General features: G+C 41.4%; 1 protein-coding gene across 1 annotated transcript in view; it reads right to left on the reverse strand.

Annotated features, from left to right (window-relative positions):
• THOC3 (THO complex subunit 3) overlaps positions 1-20,168 on the reverse strand; it is a 149,550-nt gene that overhangs the window by 116,113 nt on the left and 13,269 nt on the right. Inside the window, exon 2 of the mRNA XM_069651447.1 lies at positions 951-1,107. Coding sequence (XP_069507548.1) covers positions 951-1,107 — 157 coding nt within the window. The remainder of the gene's footprint in view (positions 1-950; positions 1,108-20,168) is intronic.

Consider the following 20,168-nt stretch of genomic DNA (forward strand, 5'->3'; position numbering starts at 1 on the left):
ACCCCTGGCATACCCATTTGTATGTTTTCATTGGGCGGGACAACAAACCTTGGTGGTTCAGACTTATTTGTATAGTTCGGTGGCTATGGAGCACAAATATTAGTCTTGGAAGACATGGTGGAATACCCCATTTCCAAATTTTACGCCACAGCAGTGATCTATCGGATGTTGCTGCAAGGTTGATAGTAGCCATGTAAATCGGGTTACTCCCTCTTGACCAAGCCCTACTCTGTATACACTTAAGTGGCACATCGTTCTAAATGGTACCCATCCCCCTCCAGAATCTAGTTTGCCACTTGGGCATTATATTTTGGCTATTGGCCCAAGTTTCCAGGTGTTATAACAGGACGCAGGAAAACAGTTTGAGTGCGCGTCAAGTATGGCTATTGGGCGGTAGTTGGATGACGGCGCTCTATCCACTGTCTTGTAAATGGGAATACTGTGGGCACTGCCCCACGTTGGATGAAATTGCTCAAGTTCAATGATGTCGAGAAATACAGTGTGTCAAATTTTTGCCCAGTGTGGCGGGTTCTGTTTAAACAACCTATTTATAAGCCCATTTGGACCCGGAGCCCTCGAGTTACTGATGTTACCAATTAAATATAATACCCAAAGGGTCAACCTTCGCAAAATCATTAGCTACTGTACCTCTGACTTGATGGGTGGGCATAGCGTACATGGACTCTAAACGATTTACCCAGTCTTCCTCTGCGACACATGTTTTTTAACATTGGCCTTTTACAGGCAGAAGTGTATTTCAGCAGAGTGGTCATTTGCATTTCTCACATTTTCATGGATTCTTTCAGAGTGTATTAAGGGCACTTCTTCATACTATAAAAACACATCAATTAATTACATACGCAACACTTTCATACATCAACAGAAATTACATTAATCCATAAAAAACAAAAACTAAAAATAGATCATTGGATCTTCAAACAATAACCAACCTTTTGTGGAGACAGTGGTGATGGATTTATCAAAACGTACGTCCCAAATTCGGACAGTTTTGTCCCCAGATGCTGTGACAAAGAGTTCAGGGTTGGTTGGATGCCAACACAGCTGATCCACGCTGTCCCCATGTCCCCGAAAATTGTTCTCCTTAACCTAGAGGGGTGTGCGAACACAAACACAAATTAACAATGCTGACAAAGTACTTACAAGCATTTGACTAAGAAAATCCATTATAACACTGCCATACAAAAGACCTCCAATGGCCCCAGTAGAACCAAATGTACTCTGGCATCAAACTTCAACTTCGAGCAGGAGCACGAGTGGCCAGAGAGGCTGCACTAGGGGCACAAAGCTCATCCTGCCCCAGTTTGCCACACATTAAACATTGACCCACAGTTAAAAGTGCCACACAATCTCATCACCCTCTTCCGCCTCACACACCTACACCCCAAACCAGGACTGCAAGCAATTGGCAATTAATTCAAAATGGATTAGCCAATAATGTGCCAGTTACACAAAGTGCACAACATAACCCAATGCTGAACTTCAATCATCATTGCAAATGGAAAATGTAGTGTCAGACCTCCCCATCAACCAGTATGCAGACAATTCCCAACTTTACCAGAGAGCAACACCTCTTCAAAATATTAATCACATAAATACCAATCTAGGTCCAATCTAGGTTGAATTGTTTGACCAAGTCCTTGCCTAGGTCTTGGGGGTGAGGGGTGGTCTGACTACAGGGGCCAGCTACCAGCGTGTGCGCGCACGCGCACACACACACACACACACACACACACACACACACACACACACACACACACACACTAAGCGATGCTGGGACAAGAGGCTGCGCAGAGAGGTTCCTCTGGTCTATACCCACCATGCCTCTGCCATCTGACATTGAGCGGGAACATGCTCATGTCCCCTTTAGAGAGGTCCCAGGCATAGGTTATTACAGGCAAAATACAAGCACCCCAATTGTACACTTTCTTCCCAAACACTGTTCAATAAAGTAGTTGTGGGACTACCACCTCATGTGAGGTAGTCTTGTATTGCCTTTACAAAACAGAGTTTACTACTGGGACCATCAAGAAAGTCCACAAAGAACAATGTTCCAACCAGGAGCACCTGAACTTGAAACACCAGATTATTTCCAAAAGTAGTGTTCCCAGCAGTCACAAGCATGGACACATGCAGGTATAATGCTGTGGTTCTAGGGTGCATATCTGGAAACAGTTTGAAACAGGAAATGAACAACCTAATAATTGTGGAAGCCATTGATCATTAATTAAATAGAAATTGAGGTAACATATGGAACGGACTAAAGTCGATAGTTTGGGAGAGATTAAGAAACAAACATTAGAACAACAGTATCAAAATAAAAACATTGAATTATGTACTGTAAATAGATAGCCCTGAAGAAGCTCACCATACACTTGGTAATTTACATGTGCTGTGTAGTGCAACACCTGAAGGCTGAGACTAATCCGTCAGATCTCCAACGAAATTCATTTAAATGGATATTCTGACTGACAACTAATCTATTGAGTACTTTTGATCACTAATAGAATTGAATGTAATGGGCATTAAAACATTTTTAAAAAGTATTGGGCTAAGAAAGAGCAAAGGAAGGTTTCACTATACTTGGAGAAGTTAATTGGACTTAATTTCTTGATTTTCCTTTTGTGACTAAAATAGACAAACACGTAACATTAGTCTGACCTTAAGAAAGTAAGCCAATATTAAAATATACGCATTTCTAATTTTCGCACAATATTCTATAATTACCTAAATATTAAATTCTATTGTATATGGCAAGGGCAAGTAACAGTTCATGGTAATGGATTAAGCTGCGACTAGAAATAAAAGAAAATCTTAAAGGAAAACTTTTTTTCCTCACAGAATATAGCGCAACACAAGCACAAGCATGCCAAGGAGCCTCGAATCAACCAAGTTACAGTAACTGCTGTGCAAAAACGTACAGATACATGAACCGTAGACCTCACCTGTAGCAGCCCACTTTAGGCATGCACAGAGTGCAACCAAAATATGGCAGCTGGTCTCAATCAAGGCACGTACCAGTATGGGTGGCCCCCAAGGGGAGCGCCAACCCGCAATGTAACCTAAAAGCTTTATGGGAAAACGTGGGTATTTTGAGACTTAGCAGCAGAAAACGATCAGATTACAGCAAGAGAAACGATGCTGGATATAAGAGGTCAGAAGGACGTGTCGAGCATGAAGGCGCGAGGCGAAATCAGGAGGAAGAGGGTGAAGAATATTGTTTCCCATTCCGAACCTCTATGTTGAGGACTATGAAGAAACGTTCATACACAGTGGGCACCAACATCCACTCTCCGCCCCCTCACCCCTGCCCCCAATCACCCACAAAGCAATGTTCTGAACAAACAAATGACATCCTGGTCATCTGGAAAGGGGGTCAAGATCTAGAAAACATTTCTGATGGAGGGGTCAATTACCCAAATGCTGTGTGTTCTCAGTTAAGATTTATAATTACCATACACAGACATTGTTTAACATTTTTTCCGAGACCATTTGGTGAAAAATTCTTTACACCAGAAACCTTACCATGAAAAAGGTACCTTACAGGCAAAAGCTGCCTACAGAAACAGTACTAAATGGATCAAATTTGAAGAAGAGGCAGACATCTTCATAAATAGACAGGAGGTATATCTGAAAAGACTATAAAGAAAACACACAAAAACAGAGGCGCACATATATAGCCTGTGCGTGCATTTGAGGGGGTCATACGTGCACGCGAGATGTGCGAGACATGCTCGCGAAAGTCAATAGCTTTGCTATAATTTCATACATACAAATACATAAAAACATAGTGTCTAGACAAATGGCAAGTTTTGGAGTCTGTCTCTCTGCAATGGACACCATCGAGCAGAAGTTACTCATTGTGCATGTTCATGAAACACAATGCTGATTCAAACCTAGTGTAAGCACACCCTTGGCAACACAAGTCAATGGCAAACTGCAATACACAGAGTGGTGGTCTTCATGCTCAAGTATCAGTGAGGGAATATGCATGCGTGAAGCAAACACCAGAAGAACAAGGAACAGAACATTAATTTTTCAAAATAAATAAATAAATAAATGAAAGGTACTGATAGTCCCTATGGTAGCACATTTGAACAGCGAAGAGGATGACATTGTACAAACAACCAAATTGGCAATGGAGGGAGGACTACTGCTCTGTAAGGGTAGAGGGTTGAATAGTGACTGAAGCGCCTACTCTGCCCCAACACTACTACTAAAACAGCAGGGATCTCAATGTTATGTTATAAGTACTTATATAGAGGACCATCACCAACGGAATTGGTCCCCAGGCGATCTGGCGGATCTGTAAACAGGAAGGAGGGTGGGTAGGGTTAGTCAGGAAGAGGGAAGGAGGAGTGTGGGAGAAGTGGTGTGCTGTTGGCAGCTTCAGCTCGGTATACACCGAGTGCTGGGCTTTGGTGCACGTATTGGGTCGGGCGAGACCTTGTGTGCTGTAGGTGCAGTTTATGTGTTGTTGATGCGGTGTGGTAAAGTGTGTGCAGATTGCTGGGAGAAAAAAGGTTGTGTGACTTGTGTGGGTAGAGTATGCAGAAAATTGAGGATTGGGTTAGCGGGGTTTGTATCCTGATTCAGGTACTTCTGGGTCTGTTTGAGCTGTATCCCTGTGGGTGGGGTTCTTGCTGGTTCCTTATGGGCCGTCTCGCTGTGGTGGTGCTGCGCGGATCCAGCTGTATCATACTGAGTATTGTATGGAGTGATGGGTGTGTCTGAACCTTTTCTTCGGGTGTGGAACTGGGTTGGTACCATCTATTCTCTTGTTATCCAAGTCAGTTGAGGCTTTGAATGGTTCAGGGTCGGAGTGCTCTTGATGAGGCGTCCTAGTGCATCCATCTTGGTCAGCCTGTGTATTCAGTCGTTAGTTTCTTCCTACCATGACTATCTTTCAGTTAGTACTTTGGTTTCCGTGGGGTGACTTCCTTAGGGCTATTGTTTAGTTGTAGTTTGTGTATGATAGCGCATTGTGCTTCCCGCTGTATCTTGATGAGCATTGTGTAATGTGGTTGCTTATTCTGTTGCGCACCCTCTGGATTGGAGCTAATAATAAAGGGTTTCCTATTCCCTTGCTATCTGCCGTGAGTAGGTATGTTGGGAATGGCTATAGTTTAGGGTCATGGTCCTATTGATGAGTCGTCCTGGTGTTTGTCTTCGTCTTTCTATGTATTCGGTCGTTGGTCCTATTACAGCTGTCTCTCGGTTAGTCGTTTGGCATGTCGTGGGATATTTTCCTTAGGGTTTTTCATCGATTGCTTGGTGTGCATCAGGCTCTGTCTCTTTGTTCATCTATGTTTTAGTTGTGTGTGCGGCCCTGTGGCCGGTCTTTCTAGTTCTGACATGAAGAGCTAAGTTTTGGAGTAGTTTCCTAAATAGTAGGTGGTTTCTTGTGTTACCCATGTACTTTGGAAGGTCGTTCCACAATGTGTGTCACAATGTAAAGATGACGCCTATTGAGTTTGTCAGACTCCAAAGTCAAAAGAAACACCGAGTCCAAATCACAGAAAAATAAATGAGGGAGTGGGGAAAAGGTCTCACTCTCTCCAGGTTAGAAATTAAAAGTCCTCAAGTCCAGCAAAAAGAGCTGGGGATCTCTAAGGTAGAAGGGAACTAGCACATTCCTGAGAAGTCTCCCAAACACAGGGCCGGGGTCAAAATGTCCGGCAGAAGAAGCAGATCCAGAATTTTGAAAGAGTTGTTTCCCGGTGGATGATCCAGAGGCTTTTTTGGAAAGGAAGGCAGTAACCTTGGGCTACAGTTTCCAGAGCCCAAGCATCTGAAGTAATTCCTCGCCACTTGTTCAGGTGCTGAGTAAGTCTGCCTCCCACCAGGGTCATGTGAGTCAAGGCCTCAGAGTGGTTTTGAGGCGGCTGAAGCAGTGGCTAATGGTAAAACTGCTGCTGCTTGGGTTGTCAAGAACAGATGAAAGAAACTGAAGGTATACCCTTTTTGCCATTTTAGGTAGAACAGGCCGAGGGTAAGCTATTCTGTTCAGAAGGGCTGCGAGCTAGCACAGAAGCATCCAAAACCACAATTGTACTCCAGTACCAAAGCACAGATTGGTCGAATAAAAGGGCCCTGTGCAAATGAACGCAGGCAGAGACTGGCATGATTTGGGCTTTTGTGTAGGCATGGCAAAAGGCACTTGCCAGGCACAGCCATAGTGAATTAACTGCCCATTAATGGTAGCAGGTGAAAAATGGTGCGAGTATCTGGGCATCTAATAGCGGTGTCTAGCAAATGCCAAATACTTGTATACAAGCCAAAACTGATGCTCGTTTTTAACAGATCTTCACTGAAGGACATGTAGAATGCTTATAAATCGAGTGGCTGAGGGCAGACCTGGTTGACATGTTTATTACAGCAGTAGTGGGGTTACAACTCTAATTAAGTCATTAACTCTGAGGACTGCTTTGAAAAAACACCGGCAGGCACGGAGTGCACATTTGATGGTAAGGCTTGATTAACACACGCTCAAAGAGTTCCCATGAGAAGGTGTTTTGGGGGGCGGGGAGGGGCAGGAAATGGGTGGGAATTGCCATAGGAATTAGCGTGGCTATGGGCAGGCAATGGGTGGGAAAATAACCAAACACCACCTACAAGCTGCGTGTCCCTCCTCATATGCCATTTTCCATATCTGTACTCCAAAGCAATAGTTTTGGCTTTCAGGTGTCGTAAGCGACACCCAATAGCCCCAGCTAAAAAGGTAAAGAGTGGGGTTTAATGGCACTAGTGACATTTACGGCATACAAAGGGGGCAGGACTACTTTAAATACCCCTATTCTTGTCCTGTAAAGATCAAGATCTGCTTCCAAGTGCTTCCTGATGTGGCGATTCGTAATTGGATGGGCGAGCTGGGCAACTAGGACCCACAATAGGTGCAATTCAACAATCAGCACATGGCACGAAGAAGCTTGGGAAAGGTAGGAAATGTCCTGCTTAGTGTAGTTCACAAGTAGTTTGAGGCAGGAAACAGGGTGAAGAGCTGTTCCTTGACTTCTGGGTTGCTGGGAGGCTCCGTCTCAGGTCAAAGATAACGCCTTTATTCTTCACTTCGCAACCAGCTAGGTTTATAGCAAGCACTTGCACAGTTCCCCCTCCTCCACCGAGCATGTTCCTGGTTACCAGTGTCCCACCTGCAGTAGACCCTCCCCAGGCAGCAGGTCATCCCAAATATTCCTTGCGATGGTAATGGGGAAAAGGTGTGCCCCATTTACCGAGGCCTCTGACTTGAAGTCCATTGAAGTCGGCGACTTTTGGAGCAGACTGCACCCCCAACAGATCGTCAGGTTTATCATTCTTCAATGTCCAAAAATGATATCAAGGTGTGGGGGGGGGGGTCTTCCCCACCTATTATAAAGGCAAAAGGACCGGGCTTGCTGAGCTCGGAATAGTCTGCCTGGCATTGTCATACCCAAAGCACTTTGTAGGAAAGGAGGAGGGAACCAAATTCAAGACGGTTGGACCCTGCTGCAACTATAGCTTTCTCCTGGCCTACTCTGAAACCTGTCCCCCTGCTCTCTGTGCCTACATCAAAGGGACTCCAGCCGTTCCTACCCTGGCGTGAACCCATTTTGTCCTTGATGGGCCTCTCGTTTTGAAGCCCTGATCCCATCCCACCACTAGTCTATTTCCCGACTTCTGCAGAAAGAGTTAAAGCTTTCCAGGAACATATGGACCTGGAAGATGAACACAGATTGCCCGTTTTGGGCAAAACAGGTTCCAGGTAGCTGAACATACAGGAATCCTCTGCCAGTTGAGTGAATCATTGAAAACCAAGACGATATAACAAATGACAGTAAATTGATGTCACTAGTAGAATTGTATAATCCCAGGAGTAACCACTACTAGTAGAATTGTATAATCCCAGGAGTAACCACGTCAAACCAGTCATGGCTTACATTTATTCAGATCTGCCACCAGACTCTGGGGGCACACAATAACATTTTAAAACTTTACTCCCTTTCCAAAAGGGCATCTTGTTTTCAATCACCAAAATAAATCAGCATGAAGGCTACCTTCATATTGTAAACTTCTACCACTTTTTTAGCACATTTGTTAACCAAAATCGGGTTTACACTTCTTGGTGAACAAATTGGCTTGACACTTCCTAAAAGTGAAACCTCATTGCATCTAATATGCTTCTGGCATGCCAAATAATCATGCCCTGTGAGGTTTACAGGGGGTGTCGTATATGTGGATGAATGCACCTAATGACCTGCAGGCCCATCTCGGTACAAAGCAAACAAAACCAGATTGTAAAATACAGACCACTGTGAAAGAATGTGTACCAGATTCATGGCAGAATTCATTTAAAATCAACCCTATAGATAAGGGGTGTATTGCCCCCCCTAAAAATTGGCAAATGCTGCCAAAAAAAAAATTGGAAGTAAAAATGCTCCCAACAAAAAATAAAAAAGTAGAATGTTTCACCCTCATAGCTCCATGGATATGTTTGGACCAGTAGTACCCCAGGAATAAACTACTATTTTTAACTGCCCGATTGGAAATCTTATAACATGCATGAATAACTAGGTATAAAGAAATAATTAGTACAAAAACATTTCCGTTAAAACATTTTTACTCCCTTATACAATACTCTCATTGGGGAATTTAACTTACATTTTTGTTCCCTAAAAAAATCATTTCACTCCCAACTTTAAAAAAAAAGGGAATAAAATACTACGACTTCCATATCTTGTCTGGAGCACTGCATTAAAGGAATCCTAAAAATAAAAATTTAAAAACCTGGGAGAGACTTTGCCCATAGCAGATGGAAATCGGACATCTACATGCCGATGAAAACTGCATGCTATGGAAAGAGTAAACTATGGCCCAGAGCAATATTGTGGGTCGTAATGAGGAGTTTTAAATAGGTGTAATGCCACCGTGTAAATGGTGAATGTGGTTAGTCACTTGTGTTACATATGGCCTAGTAGTGATTGTAGATTAACCTGGACCCTCATCCAGGTCCCTGCTTCACCAAACTCTGCCTCCACATTAGAAGGCCCTACATTGGTTTCCAATATTCCCCAACCTTTCGAGAGGAGGGTAATGTAGGGTGCTTTCTACTCCCTTCCAAAATGGCTCCAAGGGAACTTTGCACCAGCAAAAAGTCAAAATTGAATGGACTGGGTACTTTATCTACCACATTTCAAACAAAGTACATAGACAACCATAAGGAGGGCTGCAGAATAACATTTTGTGCCTTGCCACCATTAGTGATGTGCTCTCACTAATAGACATAGAAAGACTATCAACTGAGGCACTTCCTTTTAGGCCCAGGAGACCACCAATATATACAAGGGTAATTCCATACCACGCCCTGCAGACCACAGCAAGCAGGTTTGCACCAATACTTTTACAAGATCATTCTTCCATGGAACGTCTGCTCACCCCAAACTTACCTTTATGTAGTAAGTACATTCCTTTTGGCTCTTGGGGCATCCCTGCCCAGTACCAAGTGAGCACAATATACCAACGAAACAGAGAAGAACACTAACACACAGGTCACTCTGCCCCTGTGGCATAAAAAAGGTCTGACTCTGATGCACTCCCTTTGTCGCGTAATCACAAGAACCAATCAAACGGGAAATTCTGTACATATGCGCGTCACAATTTGCTGACCACATCAAAAAGAGTATACCAAATAATTTTGCACAGAGGGTCAACTTATGCAGTGCTTCCGCTAGGTAAGAACACATTTTTAACATACATAATAAGGATTCCAGAACACACACAAAAAATAAATAAATACATACAATTTCCGTTATCCCTCTACTACTCCATCCCTCCCGCACCATGGCCCTACTCTGTCGTATAACGAGAGAACCAGTCTGTCTACTAACATCTATCCACCTTTGTTAAATTACAGCTGGGACAGCACACACGTCCTATGAGGTAGGTCCCACCGGGACACTCAGCCCAGGATACTTAAAGATGCGAAGAAACCAGTATAATTTAGCAACTGATAACCATGCCATCTCAACCATGCCATCTCGTCCCCACCCACCCATACTTACCACAGGGTTTGGAAGAGGTTGCACTTAAAGATCACTAGAATTCCCATGGTATGTGTGGTAGCTATTACTTACACCACACATTTGTGTTCTGAACACAAGACCATTCCCACAATAGTTGTAATACCATTCATCCAGAGGGGGCTCTCAATGTCACTCTTCCGGCAACATTCTTATAGGGAATCGGGTCGTCCATTAATCAGGGACAAGGATACAGCGAGACCTGGCGCCAAATGCGAGCCTCTCATCATTTTAATAATCTGAGCAAATGCCCAAAATGTTGACCTTGCCAAAGATTGTTGGAGCATACCAGCAAGTTGAGGTAATAGAGGCTATGAAGGACGCAAGGCAAGCTTTTTTAAGTGCCCAATCTAATAAAACACCTTACTCGAAATTATACATTGTGCTCTGCAGGTTACACCCCCGATGTCTGCTTAGGGCCCTCAAGCCATTGAACTCTCTGCCTTGCAACTTTAGACAGATTTCTGCAGAAGTACCTTAGCTCGGTGAGCTATAGTAGGATGTGTAAGTGATTTCAATCCGGCACTTCACCCAAGTCAATGCCTAGCATGGGATGCACAACTGAAACCCTTAATTGATTTGTGTCTATAAGTTTGTTTATTGTGAACGATGTACCACTTATCTCTTTTAACCCCCCCCCTGGTCACACTGAACCAGGAATCAGGCTGGTTTGCAAAGTTAAAATATTTATTTTACATTTCACAACATAACACTATTTTTAATGGCTGCACAATGATCACCAATGGGGTGATGTCACACTACAATCTCTTTAATCAGAAGGAGTAATGATGGGAAAGAACAATGCAGCACAGAAAGAATACTTGTTTGTGTTCAATCAAATGGCAACGTGATTACCATTTCCCCCTGCACACCCCTCAATCCCCTCAATATGCAATATAAAGAAATGGAGAGAGCACAGGTTTCAGGAATGCAGAATTCAAGCAAATATATCAATCCCAATTTCTCCCCAGTTGATTGGCAAACTTGTCAAAAATGATTTTAAAGTTGGCTTTGAATGAATGGGGTAAAACTGAAAATGGTTTTAATTCACTGGAATTGTTGAAATACTAATGGGAGCCGCTTTGTAGGGTTTCAGACAAACACTAGCAATGAGTAGAGAGAAAGAAGCAAGTAGAAAACTGAATTTTGAGGTCGGGTGCAATGAAAAGCTATTTTACACGTTCTAGATTGGAGCCACACAAAAAATGTGCGGCAACCTTTTCCGCGCTTGGTAAGCGCGATTACGGAAGTATGAAGAAGTTATGAAAGTTTTCATGGAGGTCGTTTTTTTCAGCTAGAGGCAAAATGTAAAACAAAAATGCGCTTTTAAAATACAAACAAGGTTTCTTTACACTAGGGATGGACTATGAAGATACAAACTACATGACATCACAGCCACCAGACCAGGACGTCACCGATCAGCTTTTTTGTCCGCCGAGACACTTGCCTTCTTCAGATAAAATATATCAGTGCAAAGATGATTTTAACAATATTATTACAGGACTATAGTATAAGAGTGTTCAGGCAAGACAAAAAAGATTTCTAACAATACAGGTCTGGATATAAAATAGCTTTGATTTGGATAGGGATGACTATGGACAGTACATAGGCTAGTGACAATCCTATACTATGGATACTCACTACCAATGTTTTGAATGGAACCGTCTGGGATTCTGGTCAGGGATTTCTTGGACAGACTGCTGGGCACACCGGACTGGACGGGTCGGGTCAGCGATCAGCAGGGCCCTCTGGACACCACACGGCAGGAAATTAGGACCAGCTGAAAGTGGTTCAGCTATGCTCGGAGCCTTTATGCAGTCTGGAACAAGGAATATGGATGGATCTCCTTCAAAGTGCTTCGCCAAATTCGAGATGGTGGGTGGATCAGTCTGTCTTTCTAGGTCCTCAGCGGTCTCTATTTATGTGTTTCATAAAGGGGTGGGTATACTGAATTATCCTAGGCGCACCCCCTAGGTAGTCTATTGGCTAAAGTCTGCTCTCTCCCTTGATTTGAGGGGAAAACAGAGTGTCATCATGATGATGCGGTTTATGAGGCAGGGAAAACCTCTTGCACAAAAACCTATTTTTCTTTACATGTGAAAATTTATACCAATAACATACATAGATCACATATTTTGTGGAGCACACTCTTCCAATCTTCGTTGCGGTGGGATCTTGGGTCTGGATTTGACAAGTTTTCACACTTTTTGTCCGGGACACAAGGTCTAATTTGTCCACAATATTATACATATGTGCACATTGTATATGGGCATAATCGTATGAAGTTTCATGCTTCTGACGAATACAATTGCTACAAAACCTGAATTTTCACTACGCCTTCTCAGAACATCGCACAGAGTTCTGGGCCCTTTCAAAATGTGCACAGAAAAAAAAAACATTAATACTGTCATTTTACAATTTTTACAAGTTTGCATGGTCATTTATCAGTCTTTTTTAAAAATATGCTTTCTGTCCATTGAGAATCTACAAAAATGTATATCCCCGCCTCCAAAGGTTTCTTTAGCTCAAGAGCAATCCCGCCTTCTTCCTCTGGCAGATGCCACTGTTGACACTTACAATCTGCATATCCTTTCAGCCAAGGAAGGTTAATTGTCTCCCAAGAGCAGCAGCCCAAAATCTCCTCCCCTCTTAATCAACACATGAATGTGAGTTCCTGGCCTTTGTGGGAAGCAGAAGAGATGCCTTTTGTTAGGGGAAAGCTAGGGAAAACTGGTTTGGTGACCGAGTTCAGCTAAATCCACTGTCAATTTATAACATTTTCTTAATTTAAAATAAAACTTGCAATTTTTAATCAAGCAGCTAGAACTCTGATTCCAGTCTATAAACCATGGAGATTAAATAGTTACAATTTATGTTCCTCTTAATGACAGGTCACTTAGATTTACGACATTAGATCTTAATGGTGCAAATTTGCAGTTTAAATGCAGGCTTTTTAAACAGTCACAGACAGCCGCTGGTACTGCTCCCATATTTTGACAGATTTTCACAGTCAAGCACACTTTTTAATGTGGATATTTTGATGACAGATTCCACTTTTCCTCACATTATGGGTTCATATTGATTCCTTAAATTAAGTGGCGGGTAACATCCAGCACAGATATTGTGTGTTTTGATCCGGTATTCTGTATTTTCAGCAACCAAGAAAAAAGGGGTTTAAGAGCAATTTCTGGGTTTCTTGCAATAAAGCACCGCCTTTCCTGCAGTGTTCCATTTTTACTCGGTAGGCAGCCCAGTGACAGGATTCAGCAGCGAGGTCTCCTTTCCACTACGCGTATAGGCGCGTTATAAATGCCATATCATATCATATAATTACTACTGACAACAGGCAAAGTAGATTTGGCAGCCATCTTTCCGTGTTTCAAAGCGCAATTTTCATAGGTTTTGGCACGCATAGGGCTTTTGCAGACATTTTTGATGATTCTTTAACCATCAGCTCACAGGGATGTCGCAGGGCAGAGTAGAGTGGGTTAAAACATCCCACAGATGTAATGTGTGCAGTGCAAATCATGCACTGAGATCTGTTAAGGATTTCAATCAGGCAATACACCTGGGTCTCAGCCTAGCATGCAATGCACAAATGAAATACTTAATTATTGTCTATAGGTTCAATATTCTGAGTGATATACCACTCATATCACACCGCTTCTCAAAATACCCCCAGGTCACAATGGACCAGGAATCAATATTTCCTTATTTAAAATTCAAACATATGTTTTAATACATATGGGGCAGCAATCACCAATGTGGTGATAATACAAATCAGAAAGTAGGCAAGGCAGTTGAATTCACTTATAGCAACACATAATATAAAAACACAGGGAAAGAACAGTTTGGCTTGTTTAAAAGATAGCGCTTAGGTTAAGATTTCCCCCCTGCAAGTTTCTCAACTCACAAAGAAGCAATTCTACACAGATCTAAGTGAGCAGCAGGCATTTAGGAATAAGGAACAGTGTATAGGGTTTAAATGCAATCTTCCCTCCCCAAACAAGAGAGAAACACGTTTTTGTGTAAATGTTACACTTTTAATGACATTTGCTTAGTGAAACAATGAAAAGGGTGCAAAAATCCTTAAATGAATATATATTCCTTTGGGAACAACACTGAAAAGATCCCAACAAAAAGAAGCTATCATATGAGCAACAATACACACTTTAATCAGAATGGAAGTTTGGAAATACTGTGAATGCGAATTCCCGCCTAAATTTCCCATATGCGATTTTTAAGAAAGACGTTTTTAGGTGTGGATGTAGCTAAGGGTCTTAGGTTTAAATCTGAGTTGAAATTAAGTCTCTAGCTATAAAATTGAGGAAGTTATACAAGTTTGAATGAGAGGCGTTTGTGGAAAATTAGAACAGAGAAAAACAGGAAATCTGTAATGACAGGTTGATTTTACTTAAACTAGATTAATGCTAAGAAAAAGAGAATGCCACCCGTGAATCTCCACAGTTAAGCACGGCCGCTTGTAACCCTTCACGTGGCGGATACTCCGTTTTCTTTATGGGAATTACTTTATTTAATCCAAATCACCAATGACTTATATCCAAGAAAAACAAATGAGAAAATATCACTAAAATTTGGAATCACAGATAGGGTGGCAAGAATGGTTCTGACAATATTATGGTTCTTAAGTTAAAGATGGGACAGGTTATAGATTGAGATAGGAGAGGGCAATATGTGCTATGGTTTACTATGATTCCTATTGATACTTACAGTCCACTTTAATTTAAGATTTGGACCGTCAGGGTTCTGGTCATCCGGATCAGTTTACAGACAGCAGGGCACTTCTGGCGGGATAGGTCAGCTGGGCGGTTCTGGTCAATTGGACTGGTACAGCAGATACTAGGAATATGTTTACATATGAATCACAATTTATATGAAAAAATATAATATAACACTTTCTTCATCTGTGAGTAAATTTCCTGTCACTTCAAAGAAACATTAGTCCATGTGACAAACTCATATTTGGCTTCAGGCCAATAGTCCTTTGTTTGAGGGTTTCTTTAATGCACAACGCGTTTCGGGCTCTGAACACCCTTGATCAGGTGCGGACAAATGTCTTATTTTAATGATTTTAGGTTCTGAAAATTATAGCATGTATTTATGATCAGTTCCTTAATCCTTGTTTTCTCAAATATAATTTTTACTGTTTTTGTGATTTTTATCAGTGTTAATTTGGACCTCATGTACCTGTAACTCTGAAGATTTTTCTTCTTACAGACATCTCAAAACGTGTCCGTGCTGCTTGTACAGTTGGGTCTGGTTCTATGCCTGCTCTTTCCTTCAAGCGCCTTTGGCGGTTTTTAGTCTATAGAGAAAACGAAAAACGTTCGCTTTGGAAACTGACTATAGTTCTTATGTGGGTGGGTTTTGTGCTGGAAACAGTCACTAGAACATAGCGCTGTGTCCCAGTCACAGAACCCTGGTTAACTGATTCTGGAACAACTTGCATTTTTCTGTGCCAGTCTGATTTGTTCTGCTCACCTCAGCGTGGCTGTCTCCCCGGGTGGCCTGGTTTCTTTTCTCCACTCTGTCTCGCGTCCTTGCCTCCGGCCTGCTTGTCCTTGTTCACTTCTTACCCCGTTGGTCTTCTCGTGACTTCTCCTGGTTACGGAGAATGAAGTGCTTGTGTCGCCTGGTTCTGCTTTCGCGTTCACATAGTTTTGTTGGTTACGATGGTAACCATGTTGTAATCAGTCCTTTCTCTCTTTCCATCTAGACGAAGATGTCTATTCCTGTGGGTTTCGCCGAGCGCCATCTTGTAATATCTTGGGGTGGTGGAATCATTGTGTTGAGTAACACTAGTACTTTCTCCCAATGTGTATCTGCAACAATTTCACTGATGTGTTCCGAGGGCTCTGGCTTGTGGTATGCACCATATCATTTGTAGAAATGTCCTCTTCAGTAGTCATTTGATTTTCTAATCATGAGAACCGTCTATTTCCGGTGGGGATCACTGCGTTTAATTAACTTGTGCTTTCTCGTGATCTGTGTTGGCTACACTTGCCCTAGTGTGTATAATAGGCTCAATCATGGAGCGCTCATACTATGGTTGATAAAATGCACATTTTAACAGTCATAAGCCGTGTTGCAGCGATTTTTGTAAAAACTATTTTGCACGTTATAGGAAACAACGTAGGTCCCAATCAGCGTTCATCCCATTCACTGCATAGAATTAAATTTTTCAATCCAATAGGTTTCTTTCTGTAACAGTATTTTATTGAGGTTTCCCCCTCTCCTCAGTGTTTTTATCTGTTCAAGAATAATGAACCTTATTTGGGCAATATTGTGTCTCTTTTTGAAATGTTGCATTACTGGAGATTTGATGGCACCTGTCCTTATATTTGACTTGTGTTCTGACCATCTTGTTTTCACTTTCCTTGTCATTACCACGTAATATATACCGCAGGGGCATCTTATTCCATATATTACATTCTTAGAGTCACATGTAGACGAGTGATGGAGATTTTTCGTATACCCTTTATGGGGATGGGTAATGGTGTTACCTTTGATTAAGTTGTTGCAGTTATGGGTTTGTCTTTCAGCTGAAAAATCTGCTTTAACCAGATGCTCTCCGATTGATTTACTTTTATTGTAGGCAAAAAGTGGGGTGTTCTGGAAAAAGTCTTTTCATCATGGGATCAAGTGTGAGTTGTCAGTTTTTTTTGATGATTTTCTTTTTTCGACTCTGTTGAGAGTATGTGGTAACATATACCAATTTCTCCACTTCTGTTTTTTCTTTAGGTTTCAATGCTTCTTCTCTAGTGATCCTGCTTACTTTATCCACACTTGTGCTGATGTTAATTGGCTGGTAACCCCTTTTTTCAAATTTACTTTTGAGGACTTCCGTCTTGTTATTGTATTCATCTTCTTCCGAGATAATCCATCTGCATCTTAAAATTTGACTGAATGGTATACTTTCTATTGTTCTTCGTGGATGAAAGCTAATTGTGTGTATATTGTTTCCAGTTTGCTTCTTTTCTTGTATATTTGGATATCCAAGAATTCAGTTGTGTCTCTACTTGTCTTTGTTGTTAATTTTATTCTGGGTGCCTTTCTATTCAGATGTTGAAAGAATATCTCTAGTTCTTCATAAGGGCCACTTCAGATGCCAAAGATGTCACCTATGAAGCAGTAAATACATTTTATAGTTGCTTCGTCCACCTTTCTTCATTGAAGATATCTGTATCTTCTAGGTACGCCATGTAAGTGTTAGCATAGCTGGGAGCCATGGCGGCCCACATTGATGTTCCTGACGTTTGCACAAAGTACTTGTCCTCGAACATAAAAAAGTTGTTCTGCAAAACGATTTTTAACAATTTTAGAATTAACAGTTTGTCTGCTTTACAATCCGTGTAATAGGAACTCCATGGCTTCCAGTCGCCCCTCGTGGGTGATGTTAGTGTAAAGACTTACAACATCCATTGTGAAGAGAATGTCATGTTCTTCATTTATTTCGATGTTCTTTAATTTGTTCAAAAAATCATTTGTGTCTGATATAGGTCTTGAATTTATGAACTGAGGGTTGGATTGCCGGGTCTATTTATTGTGCCAGAGGTTCAAGTAAACTGTTGTTGGCCGCAATGATTGGTCTTCCTGGTGGATTCATCAGATCTTTGTGTACTTTTGGTAGCATGTATATTATAGGGATTGATGGATGAAGATTCATCAAGAAATTTTTTGTACGGTGATTAATTAATTTGTCATTTTCCGCTTCATCTAATGTGATTTTTATGAGTTTCTGGACTTTTTCGGTGGGATTTTCAAAGATTTCAAGATGTCATCTGACAACTGTCTTTCTATTTCCATTTTATATTGTTCTGAATTCATCACTACCAGTGCACCTCCCTTATCTGCTGGTTTCAGTATTAGAATAGGATTTTGCCACAGGTTTTTCAGCACCTGTTGCTCTCCTTGTAAAATTCATTTTCGTTCTTTTCGGTAATTCAGTTTCTCCAGATCTTTTAGAACCTGTTTTTGGAACACTTCAATCAGTGGGTTTTGTATTGGTGGCATAAATGTACTTTTTGATTGCAAATATCTAGAAATGACATCTTCTTTTGGAGTTCCCCATTCACATGTATCTAAGAATAATTTGAGTTTCATCTTCCGAGTCAGTTTAAAGAAATCAATTTTTTTCTTTTAAAAGTGAACTGCTGTGGCTGGGGACGAATGAAATACCTTTTTGTAAAGTTTTTTCCTCAAATTTGCTCAACCTATAGTCGGAAATATTGATGACTAACTTCTCTTCTGCATGAAGTTCACTTTCCGGCTTGGATTTTTTCTTCTTGCCTCTTCTTGTTTTGCCCGATCTAAAAAAGATGCAATATTTTCAGATGGTGATTTTGTTCCCTTTGATGTTGTTGGTACTTGTTCGTCTCTTTCTGTGGATGTTTGTTGTTCTAGTTCCGGTATTTCTGATTCACCACTTGATGCCTCAGAGGAGGCACTTCCTGTAGTCAGGGTTCTTTTATTGTAGGGTGTTCTTCCACTTTTCGAATTATCTTTCTGTTGATAATATTCCATCCATGAATAAACAATGTCCAGCTTGTAATCTAGAGTATCCCTTCGGAATTTTCTTGGCTTCCATTTCTTAAACCTCAATAAAAATACTGTTACAGAAAGAAACATATTGGATTGAAAAATGTTATTCTATGCAGCCGAATGGGATGAACGCTGATTGGGACCTAAGTTGTTTCGTATAACGTGCAAAATAGTTTTTACAAAAATTGCTGCAACACGGCTTATGACTGTTAAAATGTACATTCTATCAACCATACTATGACCGCTCCATGATTGAGCCTATTAAGTGTAGCCAACACAGATCACGAGAAAGCACAAGTTAATTAAACACAGTGATCCCCACTGGAAATAGACGGTTCTCATGATTAGAAAACCGAGCGAACACAGTCAAATGACTGCTGAAGTGGACATTTGTACAAATTATATGGTGCATACCACAAGCCAGAGCCCTGGGAACACATCAGTGAAGTTGTTGCAGATACGCATTGGGAGAAAGTACTAGTGTTACTCAACACAATGATTCCACCACCCTAAGATATTACAGGATGGGGCTCGGCGAAACCCACAGGAAGACATCTTCGTCTACATGGAAAGAGAGAAAGGACCAATTACAACACGGTTACCATCGTAACCAACAAAACTATGTGAACGCGAAAGCAGAACCAGGCGACTCGAGCACTTCATTCTCCGTAACCAGGAGATGTTACGAGAAGACCAACAGAGTAAGAAGTGAACAAGGACAAGCAGACCAGAGGCAAGGACACAAGACAGAGTGGAGAAAAGAAACCAGGCCACCCGGGGAGAACGGCATGCTGAGATGAGCAGAACAAATCAGACAAGCACAGAAAAATGCAATTTGTTCCAGAGTCAGTTAACCAGGGTTCTGTGAGTGGGACACAGCACTATGTTCTAGTGACTGTTCCCAGCACAAAACCCACCCACAAAAGAACTATAGTCAGTTTCCAAAGCGAACGTTTTTCATTTTCTCTACAGACTAAAAACCGCCAACGGCGCTTGAAGGAAAGAGCAGGCATAGAACCAGACCCAACTGTACAAGCAGCAATGACACGTTTGAGATGTTTACAAAAAGAAAAAATCTTCAGAGTTACAGGTACATGAGGTCCAAACACTGATAAAAATTACAAAAACAGTAAAAATGATATTATTTGAGAAAACAAGGATTAAGGAACTGATCAGAAATACGTGTTATTTTAATTTTCAGAACCTAAAAATCATTAAAATAAGACATTTGTCCGCACCTGATGAAGGGTGTTCAGAGCCCGAAATGTGTTGTGCATTAAAGAAACCCTCAAACAAAGGACTATTGGCCTGAAGTCAAATATAAGTTTGACACATGGACTAATGTTTCTTTGAAGTGACAAGAAATTTACTCACAGATGAAGAAAGTGTTATACTATATTTTTTCGTATAAATTGTGATTCATATGTAAACATATTCCTAGTATCTTTTGTTTCACACTGTTAAGCATGAGGTAATGCCAAAATGGTATAATGATCGATGTTTTGAATATTGAAGAAATTTGAAAACTAATGG

This window comes from Ambystoma mexicanum, chromosome 3p, assembly GCF_040938575.1.
Source record: "Ambystoma mexicanum isolate Mex_15411 chromosome 3p, UKY_AmexF1_1, whole genome shotgun sequence".
In the NCBI taxonomy this organism is placed as follows: Eukaryota; Metazoa; Chordata; class Amphibia; order Caudata; family Ambystomatidae; genus Ambystoma; species Ambystoma mexicanum.